Here is a 14552-nt window from a genome sequence, read left to right on the forward strand (position 1 = left end):
AAATAAGATTTCCACATGTAATTCTCGCCAATTAAACCTACATACCCAAAACTTTGATCCAGCAAATCCTGCTTGAGTCTTATTAAAAGCACTGCATAGCTGGTTGGAAAAATTGGCAACAAGGACAGCAGAGGGATCTACAGACTTAGTAAGACAATACTGCATTGCGTTTCATTGAGTTCACATTTAAATGTTTTCCTTTCAACTCTAATGGCAAAATAATTGTTAGTTAAAACAAATCCTTAGCTCTTGGAGAAGGCTAGATCATGAGCTTTCCATTCACCAAAACCACACCTGATAAAGATATGTTTTTTTAAAACAGAAACTTGGAGTGAATTTTAACAAGTCTTACCTATTTGTACCATATAGCAACTATAGCATGCTAAATATTATTGGCTATAATAGCCTCTGACACTGTAAAAGTTTCCCATTTAAAGGCACGGTGGCTTTATTTTATGCTCTCAATATTGATGTACACACAATAAAAACTCTCAATTCAAATGAGAGAAAATCACATACTGTATTCAGTAATTAGACTGGGGTAGAATTCATCCAGAAAATGAATTGCTAAGGAAAGGATATAATTTTATTTTTAAAATAATCACTAAGGTTAAATCTTAAAATCAGGCAAAAATAATGTCTTCATATTCTAGAAAATGTCATGCTGCTAGTAGTGAGGATTAATATAAGTAGTGCAACAGCTGAAAGTGGGTTTTGGTTTTATTTTTTTTAAAGTGGTGGACTTCTCTTTGTTTGTTCAACAAAGTGACACTTTTTTTTTTTTTTTTTACAGGGCAGTAGTTAAAGCAGCATTAAAGTGCCATTGACATCATCCAGTTACTGCCCTGACTTGATTATATAACCTCTTTTGTGCAATTTTCATGCTCTGCTCTGTTTGAATGTTTTTACTATGCTGATGGCTGTTTTTCATTTCCTGCTGGGATGACCTTGAATAAAAAAAGAATAAGAATAAAGTAGACATAAGCAATATAGTCTTGCTGGCATTTGCAGTTCTTTTGTTCTCTGTTGAGAAACATAGTAGTTTGGCATTTATGGTATAGGTTATTTCTGCTGGGTTGTAATTAATCTTCAGCCATTGGAAAAAATTAATGTGTTTCTCTTATTTCATTCTTTTGAATGTGCTGGTAGCAAAGTGATACACGTATGACGATTCATAGTTTTTTAGAACATCTGAAGAGAGGTAAACAAATGGTCCATGTAATGGTCATTCTTTAAAATAGATTATTAATAAAACCTATTAAATCCAGTAGATCTACTGATATTTATTCATCATTTCTTACATTTGTCTTTCTTTAAAGGGAAAATAAATTAACAGGCATGCACTTTTCTCGTGATTCAATGTATATCATGCAGATAAAAATAGTATGTCGTCTTTAACATCTGGATCTCCTTCAGACTTTTTATATCTCTCAGTTTCAGAGAGAACATCATCATTTGGAAGCATTTTGCATTATTCCTGCTGATTCTTATCAAACCAAAGCCATTGTTTCCTTTTAATTCACCATATTAAACTGATAAACATTATGTTACTGTACAGTTTACCATCAGTTTTAGAGGAAAACTACTTAAATAAGTAGTTTTCACTGAAGATTTTAAGTGTCTACCTTTGTGGTAGGATTTTGGTATATGGCTTATACTTTTATGGTCCAAATTTCATATTTTAGAACTTTTGTTTTTTAAGATACTTAGGACAGTAGCATCATCCCACATATTTCTAGATTGCTGCTGCGGTGATTTTGTTTCTTTTGAACTCAGGAAATCAATCTGATTTAAGATGTAATTGAATTTAATAATTTTTATGTTGATGCTGAAATACTATATTTAGCTTGTGAAATGGCACAGTGAGGTACTTTCATTCAATGGTAATGAAGTTTTAGAGTTAGATTTCATTTGTAAATATTGCAGTATTTTCTTTTTAATCAATATAATGAAGTCATTAATATGTCAGCAGCGCATTTCAAGCATCAGCATGCGATATGATTGTTTCATCCAAACTGTTCCCCCTCCCCCACCCCCCCAAATTCAAATATTTACAAACAAAGCTCTGAAATCAGCTGCTTTTAGTACGACAGGCCAATATAAACGCTGATCCAAATCTGGATTTAAGCGTGCTGTTCTATTTTCCCAGTGGTAAATTTGAGGCACTTGTTGTATTCTGTTTTGACAGATGCTGTTTCTGATGAAATTTGGTAGTCATGTTTTTGGGGGAATTTTTTTGTTACCATGTAATGCTTTTTACTATGAGGGTATGTATCGGATTTATACTTCATTATAATGAGAGCAGTACACTGGAAAAAACAGTCCTCAGAGCAAGATTAACATATGTTATTGTGAAACAGCATTTAGTTAGTACTGTTGATTGCTTCCAATTATATTAAGTCAAAAAGTAGGTATTTTCATTCTTGGGCAAGAAAAAATTATGCAAAATGATGGTATATTACAATTGATTAAAAGGATCACAGAATGATTTGGGTTGAAAGGGACCTTTAAGATCATCTAGTTTCAAACCCCCTGCTATAGGCAGGGACACCTCTCTCTAGACCAGGTTGCTCACAGCCTTGTGCGACATGGCTTTGAATGCCTCCAGGGTTGGAAGCACCCACAACCTCACTGGGCAGCCTGTGTCAGTAAATTGCTGGATGTTCAGGTTCAATGTATTTGAAAGCTATATAGCTCACTGTATATCCTACTCTGTGATATTCATACCCTTAAGTATTCATTCATGCCTTTTGGTATATATTGCTTTATCTTATAGAATGCTTTTTTAAACTTACATTGCATTTATGTGCCCAACTGTTGCCTTTCACATCAGAGTATGTTAAGAGGTCTCAAACTTTTTATTGCTGAACACTGCCACAGCAAACTAAAACAAGGCATTGTGGAGTGCTGAGTGCTGCCACAAGAAAATTAGATTGTATATGGGATTGAGATCTGCATAATGTTCTTTATCATTTATACATACAGAAGCTTTCTCTTTGTTGAATTAGAAGTATTGTTAAAAATTATTCTAGATTTGCTAATTTCTTCTTATTGTTAAGCATGGATTTCCCTTAGAAGTGAAGGGACTAATGGATGCGTTTAGTTCAAACGGGTGATTTACGAGGAGCAAAGTTAATAATTTCCATCCAGACGAAAAGGTCTGCAGACCAGCTTGTTAACAGGAACTCTGTCACAAAAAGGAAAACAAATACTTTGTGTTAAAATTTTACATATCACAAACTATAAATGAGAGGCATCATTTCAGATAGTTCAACAAATTAGACACAGAATACTCACTGTTTTGTGTCACATGAAACCGATTGTTTATGTAGGGCTTCTGATTTTGCGGTTAGTTGTAGGTCTGTACAACCAGACCTGCATGACAAAACCCACACACCAGCTTTGCTGCACGCTGCTGTGTGCCTGAGGCAGTGCACAGGAGTGTGCCTCCAGGGTGTCCCAAGTGTCAGATGTGCAGTGTGCTCCATGGCACGTTCTTGGCCCCGCGGCCTCTCGCTCACTCAAATGTTTCCTGCTTGTGCTCCACAAGTTAGCACAGAGCAGTTGATACAGGGCCAGGAAAGTAATCCTGGGAGTAGGCGGCTTACCGTGAGTAGCTGAGATGCTGTTTGTGACTGAGAGCTGAGAGATAATATTAGCAAAACACTTAGGGAGAACTAGCCTGAAGAAAGAAGCTTAAGAAGACCACAACCCCAGAGAATTCCATACAGAAAGTTGCAGTAGCAGGCTTTTCCCTAAATGTACTTTTGTGTCAGATCTAGGTCAAATTTGAAAGTAGTAAATGTTTTCACTGTGAACTTTGTAGTTAAAGGCAAAATGTGAATTAGGAGCTAGGTATATTAGGTTTGTCTGAGGAACTCAAAGCATGACAATCACTTTTGGATTTTTATCCGAAAACTACTGTATTATCCTAAAATCCCATGCTGCCATTGCAAGGGCATAATTTTTATTGGTTGCTCCATTTATTGCTTTTTTTTTTTTTTTTTTTTTTTTTTCTTATTTCACTGATAAATGGTAACTGATGAGGAAGGTGAAAAAAATGACAGTAAAAATGGAGATGGGCTGCTTGGGGCTGCGGCTTCTGCCTGCTGATGCCACATGGCGAGTTGGTGGCTGTCAGGATTGTGGAGGCCTGGAGCACAGCACACAGTGGGGGTATGTTTGGTTTGTATGAGGGTGAAAAGAGAAGTGGGGGTGAAGGGCGAGGGTGAAAGAGAATGAGGGTGAAAGAGAAGTGAATAGACAGGGAGCAAGCTTTTGAGAGTAACTAGGAAGGTGATGGCATGGTTGAAATGGTTGAGCAGGAGCTATTTCGAGCAGTTTGCCATCTGCTTCATTCTTTATTATACAGAATTTTGTGATGAAAACTTAATGAAAACAATTCAGCAATAAGAGGTGTTACTTCCTCTGAAGGAAGACCTCTCATTTGGAGGAATGTACCAAAATCTTAGTTCTCAAATTTAGTCACATTAACATTGATTTGCTGGATTTTTCTTCCAGATTTAGTGTAGCTGTAATATTAACTTTAAACAAAACATAATTAATCTTTATAAGAATGTATTTTTGTCATCATAGCTTTCTGTGAAGTATTTTACTTACAGATAGTTTCTGTTACCAAGTTCATTGGACTCGAGTGAAAATTTGGGTGCAGCATTTTGTTACGGCTGCATGAATGCCTTTATGCAGAATGAAAGCAAATAGTTATGACTTAAAACATTATTTAACCTCAACAGGTTAATATTAGAAGGCAAATATTGTCAGGATTTGGGATGCACAGTATATGAATTATTTTGCTTGATGTTGCTACTCCAGAGATAGCATAGTGAAATACTGTAGAATGGATTTGAAACATCAAAATTGTACTTGTTTTAATGCTGACATGGAGGATGGGGTCTGTTACATTCATGGAAGTTAAGTGCTTACTTATAAGTCTGTTCCTTACACTGCAGGGAGTAGACTTGCTTTCCATATGGATGAATTTTAGACATCTATTATCTTTAAAAAGACATTCTGCATTCTAGCAGTGCTTAGTTTGGATAAACATTGGGTTTTAATTGTAGACCTTTTTTAAGAAATATTACAAAATTTTAAGTTTCCTCTTCTTTAGGAGCTTGTTTTGAGTCTTTTGGAAAATATTCAGTATTCAACATTCAGTTCAGCAATATTGAATTTTTGCTCTTTTGATTATTTTACTTGAAAATTAAAATGTTTATTTGAAGCAAGAAAGATGAGCAGTGACTCTTTTATTAGGGAGCATAATGTCAGGACAAAGAACAGACTGACTACCATCCCCTCTCCTCCAATCCTTATCTCTTCTTCGAGTCTCTCTCTCACCTGTAGCAGAATTGAACATCCATCACCTATTACAAGGTCCTTCATTATGGAAGGGAACATACTTCATGAACACACAGTGAGCCTAGATGCAGCCTTCAGCATTGACAACCAAGGCTGCATTTGGAGAATCCTCTTCCTAACAATGTGGAATTGTTCTGCTTCTTCCTTCCTCCAAAGGTTTATGGATGGAGGACGGTTGCAGTGGTCCCGGAAACTTGTGCTTAGTTCAGTTTTTCATACAAAAAATATTTCATTTCTATTTGTTTTGTTCCTAATAACGTATTTATTTATTTTTCTACAGAGATCTAAGATTTAATAGGATTAAAGAAATCCAGCCTGGAGAATTTAGACGGCTTAAAAACTTGAATACATTGTAAGTTATTTTTCAACTTTCCCTTTTTGATTTAATATGATGAACTCTATAGTGTGCCGATTTTGTTAACTTTTCTCAGATAAATAGTCTCATAAATTTTAGCTGTAGTATTTACACAGGTGAAGGAAGCAAGGTTTAGGTCCAAAGTATATGAAAGCAAAACCTGGTATTTGTCAACTGAAATAGAAAGAAAAACAACAACAAAAAAAAGAAATTATTGACATCCTAATTTTTTCTCTATTTAACTGCACCTATGAAAAATGTAAAAGTTTACTTCTATATATATTTCTTCCAAATTTTGCTAAAAGACTAAGTGTAATATCACACATTAAATCATGCAGTCACAACAAACCTGTTCAAATATTCAGGTGTTCGAACGTGCTTCAGTTAAAAAATATTTGGCAATCTCTGTTTCGTAAGCTTTGAGCATTCCTCTTCAAAGTGGTAGCCTTGAAGGCAGAATTTGGAAAATATAGTTCCTACTGAGCTTGCTTTTATTGATATTTCTGTGAGCACATATGCTATGTAAAGTGAAGACCATGTATTGTAAACGACAGTTTTACACAGCCATAATGCAAACAGTTTCTGTTCTCTAATATATTAGCAGCCAAAAGGTGGAACTCACATGGACAGTTATTTAGAGTTACAAATTTGAATTATATTATGGAAATGTGTGATCTCAAATAGAATAGAGTGGTATCAGTTAACTCTGGATTGTTATTTTCTATTTGTTCTGAAAGCATGTTATCAATAAATATTGCATTGTATATTCACACCAGGAGGAAAAAAATAAAATAAAATATTATTATATAATATTATTTTTATATTATAAAATATAAAATAAAGCTGTTCTACCAAGATGTTTCTACTTTGTGTAAGACCCTCTGTGTAGTTGTGGCACCAGGAATTTTTCCTTCATCTACAAAAAGAAAGCCTGTTCCAGTTTATAGATTTTATTTTTTTAAATTCTGTTTAATTTTTCCACACGTTCCTCTTCTAAGGCAGTGGCAGTGCAAGGCAGCTTTTTTTCTTCAAAGTTACTGGTATCAAAAAAGACTTTTGTTTTGCTTTTTCACTTTACGCGCTATATTTACACCTGCTATTATACATTTTGTTTTTACTGTTCTTGTATATTAAAATAAACATATGTTTATTTTTATAGGCTTCTAAACAACAATCAAATTAAAAGAATACCTAGTGGGGCATTTGAAGACCTCGAAAATCTGAAATATCTGTAAGTTAAATGAATGTCACTTTTTTTTTTATCAATATATAACTGAGTATCTTCAGTGAGAAAGTGTTTTAATCTGAGATTGAATTTTCATCTGACTTGCTATCTCACGTGATAAGCTGCTTTGAATAAGATTGAAATTTGTTTGTGGGTTGGAGACAACTGTGAATCTTTCTGTAAGTTGGTGGTTTGTGATTTCCTAATACAAGATTTCAATATATGTTTGTAGTCAGTGGATTTTGAAGGGTTTTCCAGTTACTGTTTACCATATGGAACATAGGTATTGTAGTGTCATAAGGAAAAGTGTCACTCCACTGCCTTGGGTTATGGCCTTTATTATAGTGCCGATTGCTTTAACATTTCAATATTTTGGAAACAACACAGGAATTTAATTTTTCATATAGTTTTAAAAGTGCAACCTAGGGATTTGGGAGAAGGCAGAAAAATGAATGTCACATAAATTTGTGCAGGCACATTGTTTGGTTTTCAGAGCTGCATTTGATCACATTTCTTAGTGTTATTTTTCATGTCTTGTCATTCCATAATAAAATTGTTTACTCTCTATAGAAATAGAGAAAAAAATAATATTGAACAAACTATCTCCATAAATTATGAAAGTCCATGATGATTTGTTCGCAATATTTTTTACAAAACATGTTTGTGTAATGGATCTGGTGCTTTGAAACCTGAGATACAAAATGTAAGTGGAGTGCTTAAGGTCTCTTAATTCAAAATGTTTTTTTTGGTTGTCAGCAGCTGTGCAGAAATATTACTCAGATCTTGTTAGCTCTTTATTTGCATACTCTTGCTTCTGCAAAGCTGCAGTAAATCTGAGATAAAATGGATATAAAAGACTGAGTTACCTGAGCTATTGTGTGTTTCCTGTGCATTAATGTCTGTTAATACAATATCTATGTTTTTAAGTGGAGATCTTTTCTTCTTCCAGTAAAATCTGAATATGAAGTTAAACGTGGTAGTTCATTCAATTCTGTAAAACCACTGTCCATTTTGCTAAAATTTAAGAAGATTTTTTGCCTATTTTGATGAATTGATATAAATATTCTACAGAATTGTACAGCCATAACATTTACAAAATGTTCAAATACCAGCACAAGAAAACTGAAATATACCAAATAAATACAGTTTAGCTGTGAAAAGTTCAGTTCATTAAGCCCTTGTGAAGTGTATTCTATGGAACAAAGGAAATATTTTTATTTCACAATGGAATGTGCAGGAGTAGAAATTAGAGGGAGAGACTATATTGCTCTTAAAAAGATAAAAACATTGTTCAGAATCTAGTAGTGTACAGTAAAATCATCCAGAATAACTGGCTTTGGATGGCCTGATCCTATAGATAATGTGAATGTAACTTTTCTTCTTCTAATAAACTCATTTCATCATCCTTTTTGATGAAATGAGTTTATTAGCCCATGGTGTTGTGGTAGGTGATGAATAATTTTGAAAATTTAGGCTTTGCAGATATTAGAAAGTTTTTTGTTTCTCACTGACTTTTCTTTTTTAGACTTTTTTGGAGAATTCTTGAAGAAGCCCCTGCATTTTCAAATGCCTTTTTGCACTATTCATTTATGAAATTGAGTTCATAGTTTTAGGAGGTGCACCTGTTTTCAGAATTATCGGTCAGTAGGAAAACATTTTAACAGACAGTGGCATTTTCTCAGCTTTCTATGCATTAAAAATACTAATTGTTGTAAAAGCTGATCCCTAAATTATAAAAAGAAAATTGCACATACAGTTTTGGAAGCTTATTTTTTAGATTTTTTTTTTGTTGTTGTTGTTCTTTCTGTAATCAAAATAATGACAACTCTATAAACATATTTTGCATTACTATATGCAAAATTTTTATATGGTCTTATGCTGCTTGCGGTAATAAGTGGTCTGAATCCATATATAAATCAGAAGGTTTCAGATGTTATCAGCTTTTTTGCTGTGAAACCGAAAGGATACATCTTCTTTCTGCTTTTCTTTCTTTCTTTCTGATTTCTTGCACCTTAGTATTGGCAATCTGGTTCTTTTGAAAGGATGAAAAATCAATAGTAGATAGGACCTCATCCGTAACACAGTTTCTTTTGCACTTAAGTAACGATGTGTAGAGCTTTGATCTTACATTACCCGTTCTGTAAAGGGGGAGTGCTGCTGGCTACAATAAACTTTTAGAGAGTTGTATTAATATGAGCAAAATAGTTGGTAATATTTTTGAAATTTGTTGCTGCTCATATGAGATACTTGTGGTAAACTGAATATATTTTATTGACTTTCTGGGAGATTTTCAATTTACTTTTTGCTTATTCAGTTAATGGAGTTACTCAGTTATTACTGAAAGAGGAGACAGAAAAGCTTCTCAGTCTTGCAGTGTAGCTGTTGGTGAGCTTGTGGAAGCTGTTAGATTGTTCTTGATCCTGAATTGTTTCTTCTCCAAGATAGAAAATAATTGGGAATTGAAGATGGAGATGTATTGCACTTTGAAGCTGTAGGATGTGGAAGCAGTAGTGTTGAAAGTGAGCTTAAGATAAAAAGAAAGGGAGTTTGAGGAAGATATATGGAAAAATATAAAATATAGTCTAGCAATTGCAAAGAGCTTTTCAGAAAAAAAAGGGAAGGTACTTTATATTTACAAAGCAGTAAGATATAAGCTAGTGTGAAGGAAACTATGTACATTAAAATGGAAAATAAAAATTTAGTAAATCATTGAAGCACGTTTACTTAATGAGAAATGGAAAAATCAGGAATCAGATATTAGGGATTGTGGGAATTGAGACTGTATGGAATGTATCAGTTCTGAAAATACGTAGAAGGAATGATCAATGTTTGCTTTGCAATTGGTGAATGAAGCCATAGTGGTAGAAGAGGTGTTGTAGGTTTGCCAAACTGCAGAATCGCTGATCTCACCTTTCCCAATATCAGATTATGTCACGTTTTCTTCTGTGCCTTCTGCTGTCATTGTTGCTATCATTGTCATGTCAATTTTTCCTTTGAATGCCACAAGTGATTACTGATCTCATTTCTCTGTGTCTCATTTTGGTAATTCCACCAACAACCTTCTTTATATTTCTATATTAATCTCTCTGCTGTTTTTATTTACTTCTCAGTTTTACTGCATGGTATCTGATGCTGTCAATACCTTCTCTTTTTCCTCCTGTCCCAAAGAAACAGATGTGAATCTGAATTTCATTTTGTCACATGACTTTTTATACAGTTCATTTAAAAAAAAACCCACAAAACACAACTTTCATAAGGAGTGTAACAGAATCTTTGATTTGAAACTATTTCTTTCTGATTTTCTGAGAACTGATTACCTATTTGTTCATTTCCAAAGTGTGTGATCAGTAACATTGTCAGCCTTACTTGCATTTCTGGCAAGTGTTGTTTTTGTGAACTCTTCTGAAAACAGGAATAATTTTCAGAAAGTAATCTAATATCTGAATATAATGTGTCACCTTGTCATCTTAATCCACTGTTTATTCATCCTTTGAAGAATTCCAGTGATGTAGTTGTGTTAATAGAGCTTTAAGGTAGAGTGATTAACTACTTTGTCCATAATTTTACTTTAAATCACTTTTCTGCTAATGTGACTGGATGATAGATAGATAATAAAGATTAGGGCAGTGTTTGCAAAGTACCTTTCTAAAAGGCAAAGCAGCCTTTTAGAAACACAAATATTTTTTGTAAGTGTATTTTCTGTTCTCTTCTCATTAGGTGAGTATATTTTTTTGCCTTTCCGTTAATAACCTTAGGGAAACATCCATATGGCTAAGTAAATGTGTGGCTGTCATGTCTGTCATACTACATGCATACCTTTTTGTAACTTTGAGTTTGCTGGGGTTTCTCTCTGGATGGGGAAAAATGGTGGACTGAGGTCACTTGACTGTCCTGCATCTGTTCAGTCTTGCAAATTTTCTAAGGAGTAAGAGGAAATGATGTATTTAAAATTCTCACTATAGAAAAAGGTAGGAATTTTTACCATTCAGACAGGAAAAGTGAGGAGATAAAGACTAGTAAAGGCATAAAGACTATGCACTATTATGCAAAATAAGCATAATACACCTGTTCTCTCTCTTTTTACATGAATTTCCAGGTCTTTACAGGTATTTCATATGACCGTATTATTTTTTATGGTTTAATTTATGCAGTCTTTTGAACATTTTAAAAGCCTCACAACTTCTCTGCTTTTTAGTTATTCTGTCATTGGAGGTGCTGCACATTTTGTTTAGAAGCATATTTTTGTTAAAAGTCTATATATATTGTTGTGTTCAGATCTTGGTAACTGATTTATTGGAAAACTTCAGATTCAAGGAAAAGCCATTACTTCATGCTGTTCCCCAAAGTTGTCATGATGCCTACAACTTCTCTTCTTGAGGCCTGTTGTAAAGTGTTAGCCTTTGTCAAGTCAGTTTAAAAGCTGCCACTAGTTCCAGCAGGGAAAATATTTTATCTTTTGCCTCAAAAGATCTCTGCAGTAAGTTAATGGAGGCTGTAACAATAAAAAAAAAAGTCAAAAACACTACTAATAAAGCTAATAAAGCCAATTTTGGTTCCAAATCTCTTCACCCTTTTTTTCACAGACATCCATGCCTGATTAACTCAGTTTCAAAGCTTTTGTCAAATAATTATGACAGTTCTTACTGTGAATCTGTTCCTAACCCAGCCTAAAAACAGACTGGCTGACATTGAACCCATAAATTACAGTTATCAGCTAACTGTATGATTTTTCTGAAACATTCTCTCACTAAACCATCGTAAATATTAAAAGCTTGATGATAATAGACTCGAGCACATGCACCAATCCATCCAGAACCAGGTATTTTAGCTCTGTGGAAAAGGTAGAGAAAGCACTTGTGAACATACTGGTACTCTGCATATGTTTATTCTGTTTGTATTATGAATGGGGACCTAATGTCCATCTTCTGTATGGGATAAAACAAATAAACAATGCTGTTTTATTGATGCAGTATCAATACTCTGACTTGTACTTTTTTTTGGTAAATATTAAAAAGGTGGCACAGATGGCTTTATATCAGTGTTTGTTCTTGAAGTGCATTCAAAAGACAAATTATGTCACAATACAAATATTTGTACCAGTATTCACATGAGATATTTTAATAAAATAAGAGGCATGCTGTATTCCAGAAAAGGAACTGACACAATCTTGTCCCATTAAGATGAATTTCTTTTGATTTTTGACAAGCCCATCAAGAAAATGAGGGGCAGAGAAGCAATAAGTCATAACAGTGAGAATGGAGAAGCCAAAGATCAGCCAGGTGATAGCCTGCAAGGCCCCATAACTTGATTTTCTAGGCAAACATTTGGGATGAATTCTCAAAGGCAAAGTATTTTTATGTGTATGTGTTTAGTTTTTGTTTTGTATTTTTTTTCCTAATATGTAGTGAAAAGACTGTCTTCATGTGTCAACTTAATTCTTCTTTCCCACCTTTATGTAGCTCCTGTTTGTGTACTAATATTACTGATTGTTTCTTGTTTCAGCTATTTGTACAAGAATGAAATCCAGTCAATTGACAGGCAAGCATTTAAAGGACTTGCCTCTCTAGAACAACTGTAAGTGCCTTTTCTCTTCTGTGCTGTCATCTCCATGATTCCCCTGCAGAGGAAAAGTGCACACCCTGATCCGTACATCCTGCCTGCATGCTCTGCATGTCTGCTGTCAATGGGTTGTTAGTCAGAGAGCCCCGTAATCATCTGCATGTGGAAAAACAAAATTGATCTCTGTGTCAAATTCCTCATTTCCGTGTTTGTCTTTTTTTTTTTTTTTTTTATTTCTCATTTGCATTCCCCATGTTGTAAGATGATGTGGAAGAGCTTTGATGAAGAGGCAGTGTAATGGTGGAAAATGTTGAAAACTAATGTGTATTGCTTACAGAGAGTTTTTTTTTTTTATTTCATTTCTGTAGATTTTATGATATTGTGATTACTTTGCAGCAGTTACTTTGTGCCAGTGTAACTAAAGCTGAGCCAGTATCTTGAAGTTTAACTTGGTATTGCTATATTTTAAAACAAAATTAGATTTTAAAATTAAGATTTTAATTTTATTTATACTTGCTAATGATTGCTGTGTACAGACTTAAAAATAAGGACGTTCACTGCTTGTAATCTAGATGTTCTTTGTCTTATAGAAAGGTTGGTTAAAATCTTACTCTTTTTCCTGTATAATGACTGAAGATGAATCTCTTAAAATGAAAATGCAGTCAGTAGCATGACAAAAATTAACTGTATTGGTTCTGTTAGGTTTAAGTATGTGGTTTGCTTGTTTTCAAAAACAGAAGGCATTATTATGCATTCAGTATAACAGCGTTTAAAAAAAAAGCCATAAAATGCATAGCTCTTTAACAATCTGACTACCAAATAACACTGGACTGATGAATCTTGTAGCATGTGAATTGTGAGGGCTGAAAAACTATATTCTACTAAGATATACACCAATTTCCTTCATAGTATAAATACCTAGTGAATATTAGTGGAAAAAGTGTGTATGTGAAATAAAATGGCATTCAGAATGTGTACAACATTGTTCAAGCCCATGTTAGAGGGAAGTAGATGTGATTTGTTTCCTAAGCACATTTCTCTTCCTTTTCCACTTGCTTTAGAAATGATTACTGCAGTATATTGACAGCAACTGGTAGTGCTTGCATGCTTCTTTTCTGTGTAGAATTTTAAACACTGAAATCCATTTATTGAATCTCTGATGATTCCAAAATATGACACAAGCCTGATATGCTGCAAGTGTCAGCAGTGCTACATTCTTCTTCTCCTGGTTCCTGTTCATCTGTGTTAAGGCTTAAAAAAACCCACATATCATTGTGGATTATTAACATGTTCTCAATGGACTGTTCCACTAGGCTGCACTTGAGCCTCTCAGCCAGCAGTGATATCACATTGTGCCATCAATATTATTCTGTATAAAATCAAGCTTTTAACAAAGTCAGCCCCATAAATAGGTTCTGGCTGTGGAAGGTCTATTTTACTCCAATATGTTTGAGGAAAGACAGTGTTCACAAAGCTAAATTGTGTGAACATGTTCCCAAATCCTCCAGCTTTACATTGTGATAGGGTCAATAGCTCCGTATGATTTTTTTCAACTTGATTATTAGCGACACTTTGTGACCTGGATGCACTCATTTGGCCAATATTATTCTCCTTGCTCAGCAGAGTTCTTGGGGCAGAGATTGCAGGTCCACACCTCAGGGGAATACTTGTTTCACAGTCATATCGTGTGCTCCAGTGAAACAGAATGAAACTGACAGTTGATTTTTTTAATTTTTATTTATTTATTTATTTTAATTGGACTACACACTAAACATTTTTCTTGCTTTTTTTTTTTTTTTAATTCTAAAAATATATTTTGCTTTTTGCTTTTATTCTCCAGCAGTAGTGGGGAGAAGCTGTAAATACAGTTTAGCTTAAATAGACCACTGCATGTATGTAAGGGAAGAAAAAGAACAGCAGCCGCAAATGCTGCTCTTGGCAGTATCCCACTAAAACCTCTGCAAGAGATTCTTTGCTGCTGATGTAGTAGAAATACCTTTTTTTTTTTTTTTTTTTTTTTTTTTTTTTTTTTTTTTT

At 34.1% G+C, this 14552-nt stretch overlaps 1 protein-coding gene across 2 annotated transcripts in view; it reads left to right on the forward strand.

Moving 5' to 3' along the window:
• The window catches only part of PXDN (peroxidasin), a 76084-nt gene that overhangs the window by 19444 nt on the left and 42088 nt on the right, over positions 1 to 14552 (forward strand). Inside the window, exons 2-4 of one of the 2 annotated variants that reach the window (XM_042825551.1) lie at positions 5657 to 5728; positions 6891 to 6962; positions 12459 to 12530. In XM_042825551.1, coding sequence (XP_042681485.1) covers positions 5657 to 5728; positions 6891 to 6962; positions 12459 to 12530 — 216 coding nt within the window. The remainder of the gene's footprint in view (positions 1 to 5656; positions 5729 to 6890; positions 6963 to 12458; positions 12531 to 14552) is intronic. The other variant, XM_042825560.1, reaches the window with a different exon arrangement.

Source organism: Centrocercus urophasianus, unplaced genomic scaffold (genome assembly GCF_019232065.1).
Source record: "Centrocercus urophasianus isolate 14NV4802_14NV808 unplaced genomic scaffold, USGS_Curo_1.0 seq_10, whole genome shotgun sequence".
NCBI lineage: Eukaryota > Metazoa > Chordata > Aves > Galliformes > Phasianidae > Centrocercus > Centrocercus urophasianus.